General features: G+C 27.0%; 1 protein-coding gene across 2 annotated transcripts; it reads right to left on the bottom strand.

The window, feature by feature from the left end:
- Positions 1-3,897: 3,897 nt before the first annotated feature.
- LOC112690346 (nose resistant to fluoxetine protein 6-like) lies at positions 3,898-18,580 on the bottom strand. 2 transcript variants are annotated; one of them, XM_025564348.1, is made up of 13 exons: positions 18,171-18,580; positions 12,867-13,087; positions 11,643-11,860; positions 10,809-10,900; positions 10,529-10,722; positions 8,011-8,174; positions 7,785-7,953; positions 7,520-7,713; positions 6,790-6,931; positions 6,523-6,712; positions 5,967-6,109; positions 5,705-5,814; positions 3,898-4,107 (listed from the first exon to the last, which is right to left on the bottom strand). In XM_025564348.1, the coding sequence occupies exons 1-13, from the start codon at positions 18,400-18,402 to the stop codon at positions 4,017-4,019; spliced, it is 2,160 nt and encodes a 719-aa protein (XP_025420133.1). In that variant the 5' UTR covers positions 18,403-18,580; the 3' UTR covers positions 3,898-4,016. The 2 variants fall into 2 exon arrangements, 1 of the variants encoding a protein (XP_025420133.1); XR_003149204.1 differs by lacking the exons at positions 3,898-4,107; positions 5,705-5,814 and having other exon boundaries at positions 6,021-6,109; positions 6,523-6,723.
- Between the last annotated feature and the right edge of the window lie 3,497 nt (positions 18,581-22,077).

Genomic DNA, 22,077 nt, shown 5'->3' with positions numbered 1-22,077 from the left:
AATTATAATTTTACCTTAATTCTCCATATAGACCAATGTCATTACGTTTAAGATCAGTCATTAAATTATTTCCACTGTATTTTTATTTTGCTAAACCTAGTATTTCTAGGACGAACCCAATACCTCTTTTTGGATGTCTTTTTCGTTTCCAAACTCAAAATTACGCAAGTAGCTGCAGCAATAGCAACGTCATTCTCGTTCCACAATTTGACCAAGACTAATTCACATGTGTTAATTCACAAATGTTTAGCAAATATGTTACTTTGTTGTGGACGCGCCTGTTTTTAAATTTTGTCGGTGACATTGTTAAAAACATTTTGTCGCCGACATTGTTGACAAAGTCGACGACAAATGTTTCTTGGTCTGGACGCGGCTTATACAGTGGCGCCGAAGTCTTAAAAATTTAGTCGGGCGAAAAATATTTGAAAAGGCCACAATATCTAAGTATCGGCCCCAATGACATACCTTGGTGGGTTACTGATTTTCACCCAAAATATATTGATGTTCAGTTTTAAAAGTTAATTTAAATTACACTTTTTTGAACTCCCCATCAACCAAGTCGGCCTTAAGACGATTTTGGGTTTGTCTCTGAAGAACCCTATGGCCTATTTTATTTTAACATACACATATAAACGTTTAAATTTATCCATGTTTACCTACATACCTATAACTAAATTATATTAACAAACAATTAATATCAAACATACCAAACAAGAATATTTAACCTTATAATTAGGTAATAAACACCAAAACACCCATGATAATATATATTCTTATATATTCTAAATGCATATACTTTGAAATTATTTAAATAAAATACAAAAATGAAATAACAAAATGTATGGTAAACATTTTTTTTTTTTTTTGCAAAGAATCATGGTGGTACACAATCACAAATATTAACATTAAAATGTTAATAATTTAGTTAATACTGGTGTCTTTCTTGCAAATATATCTGTAACCTAAAACAAACAAAATTATATAGGTAGATAGGTCATAGGTTTATAATTTATTAATAATGTTATAAATTGTTATACCTAATAATTGAGTAAAGAACAATACAAATGTTCTATAATATTTACCTTTAAAACATCTATGTTTATATCCTGTTTGTAAGAAATAATCATTAAATTTTCTAATCTGTGTTGATTCATAGTGGAACGCAGTCTTGATTTAATGATTTTTAATTTGGAAAAACTTCTTTCTACAGTACAACTAGAAGTAGGCAATATTAAACTTATTTTAATTATTGTGTACAAATATAATATTCAAAATATTAATTATTTCAAAAATGTTTTTTAAGCTTCCAAAATTGTTTAAATCTTGCCGTTCTTCTTCATCTTATTTATTACTTTCATCTGAACCGTTTATATATTTTTCATAGTCATCATGTAATTTAGCTGGTAATTTTGTCAATTAATTGAGATCTAAATCTTTGATAACACTTTTCAATAGTATGTAATCATTTCTCACAGACTCTTGATTAATTACATAGACATCACACATTTTACTGAATGCATCTTGGGGCACAGGACCAACTTCTTTTATACGCTTTAGGGATAATAAACCTATATCTTTCATTACAAATATGGTATTTTTATAAAATCTATCGCTAAGTTGTTGTAGAATAATATCAATTACTAAAAAAAAAAACTGATATCTTATAGTATTGTTTAGGACTTCCAATGGATTCATCTAAGCAGAATTCACTTGAACGCCGAACTACATTTCTTTTTCAATTTCTAAATGACATTAAATTATTCATATTAAAATCACCAAAATGTTCTTCGGAAAATTGTTGTGCTTCAAAAATAGTATTAAATTGTTCATCAGTACGCATCATTGTTATTTTTTATTCCACCTTTTTTAAATAATCAACTGCTGTCAATTAAGTCCAAGTCACGGGATTGAAGTATTTTACTTAAAGTTCCATGACTTTAAATATATGTTTAAATATAAACGCAGTTAGTATAAAACGTGATGACTGAAAATATGATTGTAACCCATAACACTCACTACCAGTTTTAAAAACAACTGGGCTTTCAACATTTTTTACTTGCTCAAGCATGTCTAAAATTGTTTCTAATATTTAAAGAACAGTAGATAGAGCAAATGAGTTGGACATCCATCTAGTAGACCCGACTCTTTTGATTGCCTCTTTTAATTGTTTCTTTGGATACAATTCACTTTGATTTTTTCTGTAAATATTCGATGTCTTTTTACTGCCCACAATAAAAGAATATAGTTTTTCCATGTTACCAAATAAAGCTACTGCTTCTTTACAGCAGTCAACAGCAGATAACACTATTAAATTGAATCTATGTGCATGGCACCAAATATATAGAGCATTCGGGTTTTCTTTGAAAATATGTGATTGAAGTCCACTATATGATCCCCTCATGTTTGCTGCACTATCATATGACTGTCCAATTAAATTTTTACTCCAATCTAATCCAATTTTATCCATAACTGATTTAAAAAGCTCAAAAAGTGATTGACCTAAAGTATTTGATGATTCGGATGATTATTATTATTATAAATAAATAATTATTATTAAACTTAATAGTATAGTAATATTTTTGATGGTTAGGTATGAAAACTTATTTCTGTATAAAAACTAATTAATATTTATCATTATATATTTATACGTATTAATTAATATAAATACTTAATTATTTTTACGCACTAATCAATAACCATTCAAGTAAATATAGCTGATTAAATGTCTTTAATTTTACTAGTACCTTGTAGGTACCTATATTAACCATTTTAGTGCACACAATAGATAAACAAAATACTGTAGTTAGAGACGTTAGAAGAGTAGGCTTTAATTTTGTAATGAACTTTCACACGGTCTGACAGTCAAACATCGTCCCAATATGAAGCAGCCCCATCCTAAATTTTCAAAAGATGTCGGGCCAAGGCCCTACCTTAATATAGAGTTCGGCTCCACTGAGCTTATGATTTGGTTTTGGTTAACAACAATAAGAGTAATTGATTCAATGGTAAGCGAGCCTGATCTTACATAAACTAGCCGGCGCTTTAAATGTGCCTGAATTTATTATTAATAAATTAAATCCCCTTTAAAAACGGGAAGGCAAAACAAAATAATACAAACCAACAATACAGAGGGTTAACAAATAATTCAAGAAATTGGTTGTAAGCAGTCAAAATTAGAACATGTACATGTACAATTATATAGATTTACTTGATAGTATTACCGTATTAGAACCGAAAAAAAATTGACCATTTCCGAAAATGGTGAAGTCAGCAATATTCAATTTAAAGACGAAAAAATAAGTAACCAGTGTTGCTACTTTTAATTAAATAAAGATAATTGTATTGTTAAAGGTTTTTAAACATACAAATTCAAAGGAGGTTTAAATAATCGAAAAATTAAAACTATATGAATGATTTTGAATGGATAATTTTTATAATACGACGGTAAGGGAGTAGTCGTAATGAAGAATATTTAAACGTTAATTTGCGCCAGAATTTTTTCTAAATAGTCAATTAAATGTACGCCAAAGGTCCACTAAGTATGCAACCCATTATGCTATGTAATAAAGTGTAGCAGGACGACGACGGTTTTAATAAGGTGTACTACAAATCGCAAGACCATATTATTATATTTTTCAAGATCTATTATAGAGTTAAATTTCCTGATAGTTATAAAAATGATTGTTAGGGTCCGAAATGAAATAATTTCGATTTTTAATGAAAATACTTATTTTACTCCTGAGAAATGAAGTATACATATAACAATTCTCAAACTATTGCTATCTTATATTTTCAAAATTACTCTACATTTAAACATATATTATATTTTATTTTAACATAATATTAAAATGGTATACATTTCATTTTCAAACTATGAACTTAACATACAAAATTATAATATACAACTTTGAAGTTAAATTATACTTGTCTTATAGAATAAAAGTACATTTTTTTAATAAAAAAAAAATCAATAAAATTGATAATTCAGCAATATCTTGGCTGTTTCGTGGAGTTTTTTATAATTTACTTGATTCTTCCTTTGAAATCTCGATACGTATTACGTTTTCAATTGGTGATTCATTTGTATTTGAGGAGATATTTTTCTTCCTACAAATGTTAAAAATACATAAATATAGTTAATTATTATATTTTTAATATATTCAATTTTTTCAATTGAAACTTATCATAAGTTTAAATTTTACTAATCTTATTTTAATAAGTGATATATTTATTAAATTATCTAAAAAATAAGTTAAGTAAAGTTAATTTTTAATTAACATTATTAGTTGAATTTGTTTGAACATACATAATCATCTATATTTTTCTAAGTAAACCTAGAATATTAGTGATATAGTTTTCTTTCATTCAATGAAATTATACTTAAACAAACTAATAAATAATTAATTAAAATTTAAAATATGTTTCCAATCAATCTTTACAAAATTAATCTTGATCGTTTCAAATAGTTTTCTTTTTTTGTACTCAACCTTTTGTTTTTTAGTTTGGCATCCACTCATTCCAATTTTCATTTAACCTTTTGGGTTCTATCGTCTTACTCTAATAGTTTTGAGTATATATATATATACGTTGATACGATATTCTTACAAACTCATTTACAGCATCCTTTAATAACATCACATTTCAAAGCTCGCGAGAACTCTCTGATCAGCCTTATTTAGTATCTAGGTTTGGCTGCTATATAGCTCCACACTCCAAACATATACTTTTATGAAGCGTTTCCTCATCTACATACTCATGTTGTTGGAACATTAAACCTTTTTTTATTAAAAAACGTAGGCTTTTCCTGTTCGTTGTGGTTGATTTTCCTCAAAATGTTACACTTGGTCAAGCAGCCCATTTTTTTTCTTGAATATTACAGCTATGGATTTGGTCTAATTTATGGTACATCATAACTCTAGTTTATCTCCAGTTGGTTTTCAAATGCTATATTTGGAGAGTTTTCCATAAGAAAAAATAACATTGTTACACAATGGCTGTATTGGGTCCTTGATATTTATTTTCTGTATGATATTTATAAATAATACACATGAAAACTGTCGTTAAGATATACGAGCAGTAGTAAAATAACACTTTCATTTTTATATCTACAAGTCAGCCTAATTTCTATTATTCTTTAACTTATCAAAATACTCAAATCATAAATAATAATTTATGAAAAATATTGATTATAATAATACATTATTGACCGAATTTGAATATGTCTAAGTTTCATTTAAATTTTTTCCAGTTTAACATATATAATATTCTTTTATAAATAAATTTAATTGTACATAAATTATTGACGAATAATTGAAAAAATTACCTACACATGAATCTACGAATTAAAAATTAAAACCAATTTTTGGGAAACTATATGGCCAACCTCCTCTTCTTACGTTCTAGATTATACTAATATTCCAAACATTAGGACGCAATTCAACTATAATTCAATTAAAATAGGGACAAAATACACCTAATCCTATGAAAATGGGACGCAATTCATCTGACATCATTTTTAGAAGTTCAATTACTATCTCTTCCGGTAATTTTTCCAAATATTAAATCCAAATCGTGCTCACTTTTGGCTAAGAGTGCAATATCACAAGCGAATAAATACTAAATTGAGATGGTTAGAGTCGACATCATTCAAAATGCTTAAACTAACTGAAATAATATGTGGTTTCAAAATAAAACAATAATTTACCTTCGTCCAAACATATACTTCATTAAATTTCCAAATGGTCCTTCAACAATCATAAATAATATAAAACTCATCAAATAACATTTAAATGAATCATAAATCCACATTTCCAACTGAAATATATAAGTTTAATAAATATAAATTAATTTAAGATTATATACCTAATTAAATAAATAGTAAATATAAATATTTATTTCAGGATATACGTGTATTTATATATCTTAAATATAAAAATTCGTATATTAAAATCTAATATTTGCATTACCAAGGTTTTTGCTGAAAAATAAGTTGGTGATCGCTGAGAACTCTGCGACATTTGCATAAGAGGTAAATTGATTAAGAAAACACTGTATGAGAGTCTTCCCAAAATCACACATAATCTATTTGTAAGTATTTTTGAAAGCAATCCTGTAATTAGTAAAAGTAATTTATTCTACCAAATTTTCACAAATTAACTATATTATGAATAGCAATATATTGTGTATTTAAATTTAACATCATAATCATAAAACCTAATTGCATTACGCTGAGTAAATTTCATTCATAGAAAATTAATTCTACTTGTAGCTTACAATTAAATTATTCATTGTATTTAAAGTATATTTTTATATAAGTAATGTCGATGATTTAACCAAAATTAGTACTTTCAGTCATTAAATGATTATGATGCAATAAAATTTGAATTTGTTAATAAAATTCGAACTTGGGCTTGTTATAAATATTTATCGCTTTCATAAATTTTGGATTACGGTTTATAACTTATTCATTATAATGAATACTGTTGTATATTTATATTAAAACTATAATGAAAATTAATTTACCATAACCAGTTGTAAGGTGGCAAATAGTAATCCATGCACAAATTGTTGTCCAAGTACAATGACTTAAAGTCGCATATAAAGCATGTTCAATTGGATAATAAGGTCTTTCGTTTTTATAAAATTCAGCCCCAATAAGTTGAATACACATACAAACCAAGAAGACGAGGATGGTTCCAATATAGACGGTTTTCTATAAATGTTCTATTACTAAATATGTATAAAAAGTTTTTGGTATTTAAAAAGTGTAAATGCTCATTAAAAAATTACTTGTGAAAATTTGAATTTTGATTTTTTCAATTTTTGTACTATAAAACCCATTGCTAACCCAAAGACGAAAGGAATTGCTCGTGAATAAGATTCTCTGTATGTTTGGTTATATACAGTGGAACTTCTTGGATTGTTTAAGAATCTGTAATTAATTTTATAATTAATATGTACCTCTCGTAATAGTTATATATAGTGTCGTGCGCAGGAATTTTTTATGGGGTGAGGGATTAGTGATAGGCAAAACCGATAGTTTGAATAACCGATTATTATAATTTTCACAATCAATTAACAACAAATGACAAACAACTAACGACTATTGAAAACCAACTAATAACTAATGAATATTTAAAATCAACTAACAAGGCCGTATCTTAAATATTAACTCGTAAGAGTTTTTACAAAATGATAAATATTCTAGTGTTAAATAATTGTTATTCTATTGAACATTCAATAATTATCTTAGTAGAAAATACATTAATCAGTTGTAAATGGAATCTTTGGAAATAATATTAATTTTCATTGAACATATCAATATCATAATTACACATATCTGCAATATATATATGCATAAAAGTTATAGCAAACGTCTTCGATAGCTTGGATTATTGTGAATCCGTTAAAGCAATCCTGTTGCATCTTGTAAAATAATGGTATATAAAATTTATTTTTTGATGTATAGAATGATATCAATATTGAGTACATTCAAATTATTTGTTTTTCATATACTCACGGCAAATCAACTTTAAGTATTCCATCAATTTTCCTCATATACGTGATAATAAATGGCAAAGAGAGCGATACACCAATCAAAACACCAATTAAACTTTTTCCGTATTTTTCATTCTTCGTATAAACACAAACAATAATTACTCCAATGATGAAAAATTGTATATCACACGATAAATACCAGCCCATCAAAAGGCACTGCAATAGTCATATTTATATTCATATAAAAATATTTACTAAACTATTTTCAAACGTAAAATAAATCTTACTTGGTACTTGGAATCAATAAAATTACTTATAAACAGTACGTTTGTCCACCAATATTTTTTACAAATCTCGGCTTCTTTCCATGTATTTTGTGACCATAGTGGACCGTCTCCAAGATGCGGCACGATATTAGCAGTTATCGCCATCACGGCGCAGTATGCTGGTAGTATTCTAAAATAGTAACATAACATTATTTAACGACTCAAAACTTAATATTTTATCGGTTACCTTAATACTCTATAGATAATTGGAGATACAATTTTCATCCAAATTGGTCCAGATTTTTGAAATACTGGTATGATTGTAATGTAAATAAGATAGCCACTCATGAAAAAAAATGGATCAACTAAGTTCATGCAGGTTAACAGAATGTCAGGTCCACTAATATAAATCTGTAATTATTTGTTTGTTTATTCTCCCTTATAGTGTAATATTTATATTTCAACTATAGGAAAAATTATCTTCGAAATAATTTTATTTTAGTGCACAATGATTATACTTATATTGTATATAAATTAAAATATTATAATTATAATACTATTCTTATTTATTAAATGATACGTTTGATAATTCCAAATTGAAAACATACAAAACTGAGTCACAAAATCTTAATTCTTTTAATAGTTTATAAAATTATTAAATTTAAAACTTGTGGATTATTATAAATATATATTTGTCAATATTAAATAAGAAATTATTTACGAAAATAATTTTATGAGTTCAAGTTATAAATTTACTAATTTTTTAGTTCTGGTAATCAGACGTCTACTGAAGCTGTTTTCTGTCAATTCATATGTCCTTCTTAAATATATATCCTAAGAGACTAGGTATATATTAGGGCTGGGTGATTGTTGGGATCAACAATAGATTGCCGACTGCTGATTTTAACAATCGATTGTCAAAATATTAAAGAACAATCTATAATTGACGATTAATCGATTATCATAATAAAAAATTTAATAATTGTAATTAATCGACTATTATTACTACATTCATTGACCAAATTTAAACAATCGATCACTCAAATAATTGAATAACTATAACAATTTAAACTAATAAAATCCTATTAAAAAAATTTAAGAGAGACTTCAAAAAAAGAATAATTATTAAGTATTTATTTTATTAAAATAATGATTTATCTCTATGCAATAAAATTTATTTCTGTTTGTTTGTCCTTTATGCATTCCTAAACGACAGAACCGATTGCGATGAAATTTGGTATAGAGATATATCAGACTTATGGGCAGCAGATATACAAAGTTAAAAAGTAATATGCCTAATTTCGGAGTAGCTCAGACAGACATTTTGAGATATACAATGGACATTTTTATTTATAGATGAATTTTATTAGTTTCAATAATAATAGTGTGACAAAAATTATTATCCCTGAATTTGTTATTATAATTTTTTATTATTCATTTCCATGGCACGTGGGTCTATGCCATTAAAAGTTTTTATTGGTCTTTTATGTTTTTTGTATAAAAATATACTCCTAGCAAAATCACAGGTAACGAATTTAACACATAGTTTGAAACATATAAGATGTCGGATTTTTAATGGGCTACGAAGTGCACGGGTTCAGCGGTTCTAGGTCACTTTGTACGGTCGAACACTAAAAATACGAAACGCGGACACTTTGTACGGTAGGGTAAAAATAAAAATTTCAGAACGCGGACGCTTTGTACTATTATATACATACTATGTACATTTATACATATAATATATATACATTGGTAATGTGGACTGCAGTATAGGTAAAACCACGTAAAACTTTACGTATATTATTATAAATCGAGTTTTTAATGCAGTCCATATTTAAGGTTGTTTTTTTATTTTATACTAGTCTGTATGGCGACAAGTTCAACAACTTTGTTTCACAAAATTAAATAAAGAAAACGAACGGATTTCAGTGAAGGGTGGAATAGATGAATCAATAAATTAGTTGGAACAACTAATTCGAGTTTTTGGACAGTTTTACGGGCAATCCAGTTGGATGAATGTGGAAATAAACTGAATAAGAAACATATATCCAAGGCTAAAGATAGTACATTATTTGACTTATGTAACCAGCATCAACAAAAACAAATATCTAATTACGAATTTTAAATTATATTTATTTTACATGTTGTTTTTAGTTATATTTTTAGACTTTTAATTTTTAATTTATATAACAGAAATCTTTGCAATTTTATTTTCTATTATAATATATAACATACCTACTATAAAATGAAATATAAAATCTTACTGTTCATTATATGTATAATATATGCTATGACTAGGTCTAAATCTTAACACCGCAAATACCATATTGTAGTATATTTTACGGATCATGCTTGTTTCAAAATTTTACCTATACTATGGTCCACACTACCAATGTATATATAATATGTATAAATGTACATAATATATATATAATAGTACAAAGTGTCCGCGTTCTGAAACGTACTTTTTTACCCTACCGTACAAAGTGACCATTTACCTGGTTCAGTTATATATAATAAATAATAATAAAAATAATATTTTATTTTATTTATTAATCTTTTAATTACTTAATATAATATTTGATTATTAGTAATAATTTTTAAATTGATTATTTACTAATATTTAAAAATTTTTGTTTATTTTTAAGACATCACATTATTATTTTTAACTATTTCAACTGTTTTCGATTATTATCGAAAAAAAATTTATATATTGTTTAATATTAATATACAGAGTCTTAGTAGATACCTTATTTCAAACTTACATTTTCAACTATTTTAGCATTAGTCATTGGATTGCCTGCTAAATACATAAATCGATGACCTAAAAGAATGAACACCATCGTCAGAACTTTACATCCATTAATTAGATTTAATTCATTATTTTTATCGTACTTAAACAAATCTTTGCCAGATTCAATAAATGAAAATGAATATAAAACTGAATCGTTATCGTTTACTGAAATTAAAAAATATTAATGTATTTTAAATAATTTTTCTTATGGTATAAAATGTATTGTATCTAATAAATTTGTTAATACTTACTTTTTTTAGTTGTATCATGTCGGGAAGATATTTTTGTGTACTGATATATCGTAATAACACAGCAAAGAAAAATAAGTACTACGAAAATTGCACTAAACCAATAAAAATATTATTTTTTTAAATTTATTGTACTTGGTATTTGATAATTTATATTTATGTTTATATAATTATATTATCATCAATTATGCATATACATAGATAACTAATAATTAATAGATTTATGTGAAAGTAAAAATACATGTGTCTGTATATTTTATATTATTAAGAAAATAGTATTTTTGTAATAAAGGAAAGAAATTACTTTCGTAAAAAAAAGTTCATTTTGATGAACGTCCATGTCAACGTTTGCCTATGTTAAATTTTTATTTTCAAAATTACATTTTATATTACAAGCAATACACAAATTAAGGACTCAAATAAAAATGTCCAATTTAGGGGGCTGTAAATTCTACAGCCCCACCAATTTATATTCTGATTATTTCAGGAAGTATGGTGCATAAATAATTTACCTAAATTGTTTGTTCAACATCCAATTTTAAGGGTGAGGGACCTTCACTGAGGGTGTTGACACTGTCTCATTTGATGATTATTAATTTAATAATATTTATTAGCAAAAAATATTATTATGCTTTTAATAAATATTAATTAACATTTCAAATCGATCATTCTTTTGGTTTTTTTTTATATATATTTTAGAATAATGTGTATTGTCTAATAGAATTATTTTATTTATTTTAACAGTGGAATGTTTTTTTAAATGTAATACATATGGTGTATTTATAATTGTATTTGCGATGCATTTAAAATTATTAATATTTTTAAACATCAAATTACCTGGTTATATGATATGCTATACTGTAAGGATATTTATCTTCTTTGACAGTACATAAAATTGGATCTACTTTAACAACAGCTTTGATTTTTTCTGGTAAGAATACTTTATCCAATTCATTTTGCAATGTTTTTTGTAAATCTGACGATGAACAAGAATCCGGGATGCAAATTCCTAAATTCAAAATATTTCGTGGAATTTGATCTGGATAATCGATCCACTGTGATACAAAAATGAACATAACTTTTAAAAATATATTAACAAATAAAATAAAATAGTTAAAAATATATTGCATATAGATTAAAAAATTACTGAAAGAGCCACAATATTTAGTTAATGTCAAAAATTGTGCACAGAAAATATATTTTTTTTTTTGTCATTTTCATTTTCTACAAAACGTAGATTAATTTATAATATAATATTTGAATATCCTTAAAATTTCATTTATATATTTTTTTCTCCTACATCAGCGGTTCTTAATATGTGGTTCGCGGTCCTTTTGGGGTTCGTGATACTCATGTCGAGGGTCCAAGGCATTCTTAACACATAACATACGTCAATACATGACAAGTGCATTATTACAGTATTATTATTATTTTTTTTTTCGTACATTTTTTATTATATAATAGATAGATCTTATCTTTGTAAGGTGTTCAAAAGCTTGTGTACCAAATATAATATCAACCATCGCATTAAGTCGATACAAATCTAATTTAAAAATATTAAAAAAAAAAAAATTAAAAGTAAAATAATAAAATATAAATTAACTGAAACCTTAAATAATTAAAAAATTAAGTGTAATAAAAATAATTATAAATGTGTATATTTTTTTATATCTACTAATGTACCTAATTTATTGCATAAAATAATGATTAGAATTTTGGTTTTAATAAGATGAAATATTTTATAAAAAGAATGTATACAAAAAAATAATTAGCTAAGGGGTCCACAATTTATACAAAATTTTCATCACGAGTCCGTGATCTACAAAAGGTTAAGAACCACTGTCCTACATCAACTAAAACTTCAATATCTTTTTTGTTTAATAACTCATCCAATTCAACGAATATTATTAACATAAATATTGGTTTCTTGGTATCACTTTTAATAAAATGACCTGTGAATAATATTTTTTTATTATATATTTATTACATAAATTATTTATTTCATTTTTAACTAGAAAAATATTATTTTTAAACTAATCAAGTATTTGTTAAACAGTGTACCCCAAGTAAGGTCTGCCATGCATAATAACTTCCAATGTTATTCCTATTGTGTACTTCGTTGTGACTAATGGTGTTTTCCGCAGACAGTAATAGTTTTGTTTCAGTTAAGCAATACTGGCCTTTAACTGGATAACGTATATCAATACACTCATCATAAAGTCCCATGTGAAATGTATTCCCAGACAAAAAACCGACTGGATGTCGATTCCAAGATTCTGCCACTGAAAAGTAAAATATTTACTTGTACAATCAAGATATTGATTTATTTTACGTAGGTACATTTAAATTAAAATTATATATATATTGTAAATTATAAGAAAAATTATGTAGTGGGCGTGTCGGTGTTGTCACAATATGACTTACATAATAAATAGTTGTATAATAATTGTTCAAAATATGATCATTTTAGATTAAAGTAAAATTGTATTAAATTAACATTAATAAGTTTTCACAAATTATTATAAAATATTATTGTTTCTATTGTTTCAGTGTTGTATATAGTACATAGGTAGTATTGTGGTTGACTGTATTCGTAGATATTTTGCACTACAATTTGACAAACAATTAGAAATTTTACATTTTCATACACGTTTTGTCGATCACCTGATGACCCTATGAACATTTTTCTTATAGGTTGTTTTCACATAGGTAAACTTGATCTACTCAGTATTTATAGTATTTTACAGTATGACCTGTCGTATACGCCACGTAAAGGCTTGACATACATAACAGATATATTTCGATTATTGAGTCTGAGACCGTCAAAGAGTAAATATCGATACCTTTTGGTAAAAACTTATTTAATTCTCCTTTTGGTGACCATGATAACGAGTACTGCACAAAAGGACAAATTAACAAGTACCACAGAATTTATATTTTATAACTCTAAGGTATTTTTACTCTCGAAAAACTAACCACGATAACGAGTTCTGGATGAGAAAGTAAGTACAGAAACATCTTGTTACTTTACAAAAGTGTTTTATCGCCACAAACGCTTCAGTACACACACTAGGATTTGATACTCCCATTTTACTAAGAAAAAAATGAAAAACAAATATTTTATAGTTTAAAATCAAATTAGATTATAATAACTTTAAAGTCTCACAATAAAACACATAATTTACTTTTAAATAAAAATTTGTCGTTAGCCGAGACACCCCGCGACTGCTCAATCACCGTTGCTGTTGCCTTGTATACATTTTGAAATTTAGATGACGGCAATCATTTATTTTTTCCTCGTATGTAATTTATTACAAACTATTAAGTTTCAAGTTATAATATTTTGTGACCATTCATATATGGAACAATACAACAGACCGGTTTTTAATTTTTTCAAAATTATTGGTTTTGAAATTTGAATTTGAAAATAAATAAATTTGAAATTCAGGAATTTTTCACTGTAGAGGTTAGATTGGTGGGAATTTTTTTTTGACATTGGCACCAATGAATTTGGAAATTAGATTTTTTTTTTTCTTATCAATGAGGAGAACTGACCCAAGCCCCGTATACCAGGGATGGGCAACTGGCGGCCCGCGCTACATTTTCAAATTACTTCATATAATTTTAGCGCTTAACTGTATTTTATTTTATTTTATTACATTTTTTGATAAAATGTGGATATAAATTCTTATCTAGTTTTAAACCGAAACTAAATTATTAAATGTCTAAATATATATTTATAATAGCGTAGCTAACATACTATTTATTTCATTTTATCGGTTTAGTCATATCCGTACTGCTGTACCGTACTGCCGTAGTGTCACACCGCCGCGGCGTTAGTACTATTATTTTCGTGTTTTGTAGTAATTATTTTAAAAATGTCTACTAAAAAGCGTAAAATCGAAGACGAAAATAGAATTTTTAACAGCTTATGGGAGAATTAATATTTATTTATTATTAACAAACAAAAAAAACCTCAATGTTTATTTTGTTTAAATATTATTGAAGTACTAAAAGAATATAATTTGAAAAGACATCACATGACAAATCATTCGTTCAAATATAATAAATACACCAATATCGCAAGAGAGAATGTTGTAATTGATCTGAAAAGAAAACTTCAGTCCCAAAAAAATGTGATGGTAAAAGCAACAACAATTAAGTTTAATGGCATCATACGTTATTTCTAATGAAATTGCAAAATCTCAGAAACCTCTGAGTGACGGTGAACTTATTAAAAACTGTACAATAAAAATGGCTAAATCAATAAACGAAAATAGAATTGCGAGTGAATTTGAAAAAATATCACTTTCAAGACGTACCATGACACGTAGTATAGCTGATACTGATAGTGTTATTCGTGAAACATTGCAAACTATAATGATGAATTGCGCATATTTTTCAATAGCATTAGACGAAAGTACTGATGTTTCAGATATAAGTCAACTTTTAATATTTGTTAGAGTTATTTTTCCACAATTTGAAATCTATGAAGAACTTTTAGAATTATGTTTCTTGCATGGATCAACTAAAGGAATTGATATTTTTAATGCTGTAAAAAAATGCAATTGAACCATTTGGAGTTTTCAAAAAAATGTCATCGGTTGTGACTGATGGTGCAAAATCTATGGTTGGCAAAAATGCTGGTTTTGTTGGATTATTGCACAAATCTGATATTAATGTTCCTGCAATACATTGCATTATTCATCAAGAAGCGTTGTGTGGTAAAATAATGAAGCTTGATAACATTATGAATACAGTATTTAAAATTACTAATCTAATTAGAGGAGGCAACCGTAATTTGAACCACCGTAAGTTTATTAAATATTTAGAAGAACTTGATTGTGAGTATGGTGATTTATTATTGCACACAGATGTACGCTGGTTAAGTCGAGGAAAGTGTCTCGAACGTTTTTTTGGTTTGAGAAAAGAAATATTAAATTTTCTTAAAACAAATATTACAACTGATACCACTTATTTTGAAAATCAATTAGCTGATAAACAATTTCTATGTTCATTAGCATTTTTAACGGATATTTCTCAACATTTAAATAAACTAAATTTACAACTACAAGGTAGAAAACAAACAATATCTCAAATAATAGGCTTTTTAGATGAATTCAGAAAAAAATTGGAACTGTTTAAATAAAAATGTATTTGTTGAAAATAAATTAATACATTTTCCGTGTTGTGAAGTTATAAAACAAGAATTTGATAGTGAATTTAATTTTGAACATTGCATTACCCACATTGATGAATTAATTGTAGAGCTCAAAAGACTATTTGAAGAAGTTGAACTTATGCGTCCTCAAATAAATTTATTTTATAATCCTATGGAAGTTGAAATTGAAAAGCAAGATCCTTCACTTCAATTAAAATTATGTGAGTTACAAACAGATCCATTTTTATCTGCAAAAAAGATTGATGTATCATTTTGGAAAACATTACCAGTTGAAAAATATCCAATTCTAAGAGATTTCGCATTAAAAATGTTATCTATGTTTGAAACCACATACATAATATTATGCGAATGTACATTTTCGAATTTGAAACATATTAAATCGAAGGAAAGAAATTGTTCCACAGATGAAACCTTGGGACATTTACTAAAAGTTTCAACTACAGAAATATAAGTGGATTTTATTAAATTGTCCATTGAAAAACCTCATCCTCAAGTATCACATTAAATAATAATTGTAAATATAAATAAATAAAGATAAAAAATAAATGTTAGTAAAAAGGACCTTTTTTTTTCTCCTATGCACTGCGGCCCACTAGATTTTAAAGTACTTAAAAGTGACCCGCTAGTTACTTTGAGTTGCCCATCCCTGCCATATACAATACAACAGACCTGTTTTTAATTTTTTGAACAGTGAACCTTTTTACTATCATCATTGTACAGTTTTTGTTTATTCAGCCGCGTACTCTTCTATTATTATCTTTTAATATTTTATTATGTTTTCTTTTTTATTCAAAAAACATTATTAATCAAAATGTCTAAACGATTTTTTTTTTAACGTAGCTAATAAAAAAGTTTCTCCCAAATTACTTGATGTTACAAATTCGAAATCAACCAACAGACAATTAAATATTTATACTTGTTTGTACAATACTAAAAAAACATAATGTACTAAAAACTTAAAAATTACAATTTAAATTTGTCGATAACATTAGTGAATCATTTTTATCCGATACGGAGTCCAAAAAAGGACGCTCAGGGCCAGTGGCGTAGATAGGATTTTCTGAAGGGGGATATTAATTATAATTATTAAATATTATATATAATACGTACAAACTAAAACTTTTATTTTAATTAATTAATATGTATACATAATGTCTGTAATAGAGTTGTAATGTATATTCGAATTCGGATAGCTTTACCATAAATTATTCGAATATTTGACTATTCGAATATCAGTATTCGATGCTACAATACCTATTATTATTAAACGTTTTGTGTTGCACGAAAACATAAACGAATAATTTTCGCCACGTATTGTCGCAATCGCGATAATGTTAACCTGTATATATGTAATTAGTATTGTGCATTATTTTATATTTCATATTGTATTATCGATTTACCTATATTCCTATAATAATGTAATATATGATACGACTCAAGGGGGGTGTCATATCTACCAAACACCCCCCTTGTATACACCATTGCTCAGGGCAGTCCAGCCCCTGTCAACCTCCCTCTTCATTTATTTAACTATCATACAACTGTGCCAGCCCTTATATACATAGCCTCCTTTTGGCCCACCCTGGGAAAAATTCCTAGCGCCACCACTGACTAAACAGAATGTAATGTAATTCATATTTTTTCATTTATTATTTTCAACACGTATTTTTATCGAAGTCGGGATTTTTTTTTGTTGAAAATGTTAATAATATATGTAGACATTATGTTTTTTTTTTATTTTGTTAAGATACTCTGTCGTATAGTAACACGACTCGACACAGCACTATGTCGGTACTAAGCAATCGACATCATGGGAGAGACAATGCATGGGAAAATTAAATAAGTCTTCGTAAAAAGCTTCGCTTTAGTTAAAGATCTCCGAGACCCACACGTTTTTTATTCATAATCAGTGACTTATATAAGATTAATTTTTTGTACCTCAATAGTTTGATAACTATACATACACTACATCATTACATCTACACACGAACTGTCGAAAATTAATTGCTCGTTTGTTATGATTATTTTCACCCGATAAGTATGTATGTATTGGTGTTTTAAAAATTGAAATGATCATCGCACTGAACAAAAGAACAACATTTTCATCTTGCTCAAATAAAAACTGAAAACTTCCCCGTTATTGCGCGTTTATGCGTAACTTTCGTATTCATATTGATACATACTTTTTATAGCCCAGTGTGTGTAATTTCTTAAATTGCGGTCATACATCTCGGATTGCTCTTGACAAGCGGTGCTCCCGACATTTCTCACGGTGAAATTAGCCAACGCGCGATAAAACAAATCGGAGACCCACAACTCAGGTTTCACTTGGGTATTACTGGTTTGGCCGTTGATTTGAACCCGCGTGATCGCAACAATTAACACGATCAACAATCGAAGCGATGGGTAAAACATTTCAAATTTACACAAGTTTATTTATTTTTTAATATTAAAAAGTTGTTATACCAAAACTAAACAATACAAAAGTAATTTAAAACCGATTTGAAGATTATCGAATGTGTAACGACTACGATATATGGACTCAACCGACGGAATTTAAATCATTAGTGTACGCCGTCTGTGGCGAGAATGATGTTCCACCACCAGTCCAGTATCCTATACATACTATATTGTAAAATGATTTGTAAACATTAGTATATCCTTCTTTTCCTGTCATTTAACCATAAAGACGTGTGGGACAGCAAGATCGTTCATGATAACATTTTTTTTATATTAACCAAGGTCAACAATAACTACGTAAGCGAATTTAGTAACTATGTACTAAGATAATCATTTTTAAATATAATACTTAGAATATGTCTAATCGTTTTTTTTATAGATGTTATAAACATAGAACATGATTATATTTTATGCATACATTTAAATAAAGTTGTATAAGAAAAAAAAAATTAATTGTAATACGGTGATTATTATTCCAGCATATATTATTGGTAAATTATTTGTGTTTGTTGAATTACGTAAGATACAATTATCAACCCATTCGTGTCCGAGGTTAAAATTGTTTAAAGTATAGTTTTTCCAAGTTATTGGTACTAATTTTGTTCTATTTTTTTTTTTAAACTTTCATTGCATTGCCGAGCCATTAATGAAATTACTTCCATGTTTCAATAATAATATTAGCTACATTTTTACCGATGTTATTTTCTACAAACACTAATTTAAAAAAAAATTTCACGTCGAATTAATTTATATTCAGTATTCTTCATCGACGTCTTCATTGTGATATCAAGTATTTCTTGAACAGCGTATACGGTCAGCCACGCATAATAACTTCCAATGTTACATATATTATGTACATCGATGTGGCTGATGTAGTTCTCTGCAGACGGTATTAGTTTTAATTCAAAATCGACACTTAACATTCTTGTAAAATTATTAAACAAATCACTTATGTGTAAATCCAAAATGAAAAGCTCACCACTATAAGTTTTTCGGCGTTGTAGTAGTTGTTTTACCCATCATCGTCTTTTAATTTTATCCTTCATTTTATTTTTATAGTGTTTATAAATAATTATGAATGCAGCTCCTATACACGCGACTTGCTCTAGAGACGCCATAATTAAAACTGTAAATTAATGAATTGACCAAACATATAGCGAACAAATAAAAATGTTTGTTATTTTGACAAACTGTTCAACAAACATTTGGCAAACGTTCAACAAACAATGTTTCCCCATATGTTTGCTAGGTGTGGACGCGGGTTAATATGCTCAACTTGTACATATTTTGTTATTGTCTAATTTTTTATTCACGAATCATATTGGCTTGATGCGATCCCAATTAAACGATAACAAATATTCGGGAATTTTTATATTTATAAAGCAACATATATGATAAAAACTTCTATGCTAAATCATAGTAAATATATAATTATATTATTTTAATTCATGACTAAACGAAATCACCATTATAATTATCAGTATTTCAATACAAAGTTATAGGTATTTTATATTAAAAAAAAAAAAAAAATAATATTACCGACACATGTGCAAAATTGTGAAAATCAATTTCGGCGCCCCTCTAAAAATGGCGCGCTAGGCGACCGCCTGAGTCGCCTTACCTTCACGCCGGCTCTGGGTATACGTAAACCTAATTATATTTATGTGATTGATGATAACTGATTGTTTACTTCATAATTTGTGTTGTTAATAAGTTAATTTATGTTGTTCCTCTTTGTTATTTTTATATTTTAATTTCTAATATACTCAAAAATTAAAACGAATGAAATAAAAAAAAGGTGCTACACAAAAATAGAAAATGATGGGTTGTTTTTCCTTAGTTCAAATAATATCAATATGCATAATTTATTCATCATACTATTCATACTTATACATATTTAAATATAATATTTAAGGTTAAGCGTGGACAAGTGTCCAGTAGTGGTATTGGTTAACCAAGTTATAAACATGTTATTGTGGTCGTAATAAATTAGTAAAAAAAAATGTATATTATTAAAAAAATGTACGTAAATTTCCGTAAATTTACCGAAAATTTTATTAGGGTAAAATTCCCATCACTAGTAATTTCTAGTATGCTGTGTCGAGCTGTGCCGCTAATCTCCGTGCTGTTTATCACCGAAGTTCGGTGCGATGATAGAACCAGTTTTTCTAATTGAAACTGTATATTCATACGTGTTTTATTGTATCTCATCAAAAACACTCCGTGTAAAAACATTGCTAAGTATAAAAAATCACTTAAATTAAAAAAGTTGTGATATCAAAAATTGACTAAGTAATTTCATAAATTCATTAATATATAATTATTTACAACTGTTATTATAATGTACCTTGTGAATTTATTTAATGCAAATAATTTTACTTAGCTTGGCGGCTAAGCGGCTAGAAGGATGTAGGTATATGTAATTTTTAGTAGTTGTATTGTTCTATATTTTAACTAACAAAATTTGCAAAATTATATGAATTGGCGCAATTAATATTATTTATGTCTCTACAACTAAGAAACTAAATGCACTATGTCTCGATTTCTACACAAATATTTACATCATTTTATATTCTACTAGTAGAGTTCATTCTAGAAGCCGCCAAGCTAAGTAAAATTATTTGCACTAAATAAATTCACAAGGTACATTATAATAACAGTTATAAATAGTTCTATATTAATGAATTTATGAAATTATTTAGCCAATTTTTGATATCACAACTTTTGTAATTTAAGTGATTTTTTTTACACGGAATGTTTTTGATGAGATATCACTCATTTTTTTAATTACAATTTTCCATGTAGTTAACTCTTTTCAGGCGGTGATGAAATGTATTTATTCGGGAGAAGGGAGGTGTATTATTATATAATTAAAGTTTAAATTACTGCTGGAGAATGATTATATATAAGTATTTAGCACCACGTGGCCACCGATCATAATAAATATTAGAATCATTGCATCTATTAACCCATTCAACATCCATCTATCAACCCATTTATTAAGAAATCGGATAATACATGTATAATGAGCTGATGTCATTAAATTACCGTGGTGGAAAATCACAGAGTGTAGATTATACATGTTGCCATCAATATTTATTTTTCCATTTGGTAATGCATTCATAACTAAGTCGGTGATTTTTGTGGTTAGATCTGACCATAGCTGTATTTGTAAAAATATATATTGATTGACGTTTACTATATGTGATGTTTGTGTATGAAGATAATATGTATGACAATTTTCACACAGAACATTATCGATCAGAATATCGTATCTGATATCTGTATATCTGTATATCTGATATTGTATCTGATCAGAATATCGTACGTGTTCATATACGAATCGATGTGTCACACGACTTTTTTTTTTAGTCGGTGACTCGAGCGTAAAAAACGCACAACAATCCCAAAAACAGTGTGACGTCTATATCTATATGAGAATTTTGCAAAAAATACAACTTAAGTGTTTAAACTTGTATAAAAAATTTTTATTTTGTTCACTTATTTATTTATGACTACATAATATGTCAATTATAAAATATAATACACTCATTCAATTTTTCAACACAATAGAAGAATATATTATATAATACAAATAATGTGCCTTTTAATATTATGTGATAATAATAG

The sequence above is a fragment of the Sipha flava genome, unplaced genomic scaffold (genome assembly GCF_003268045.1).
Source record: "Sipha flava isolate LNK unplaced genomic scaffold, YSA_version1 49_pilon_pilon, whole genome shotgun sequence".
Lineage (NCBI taxonomy): Eukaryota > Metazoa > Arthropoda > Insecta > Hemiptera > Aphididae > Sipha > Sipha flava.
This window is presented reverse-complemented; position numbering and strand designations above follow the sequence as displayed.

Coding starts and splice junctions, on each gene's coding strand:
- LOC112690346 (XM_025564348.1), bottom strand. CDS start 18,402: ATGTTTTACCCATCGCTTCGATTGTTGATCGTGTTAATTGTTGCGATC. Junction 7,714..7,784: donor TTATTGATTCCAAGTACCAA/GTAAGATTTATT, acceptor TGACTATTGCAG/TGCCTTTTGATGGGCTGGTA. Junction 5,815..5,966: donor ATTTTTCAGCAAAAACCTTG/GTAATGCAAATA, acceptor TATATATTTCAG/TTGGAAATGTGGATTTATGA.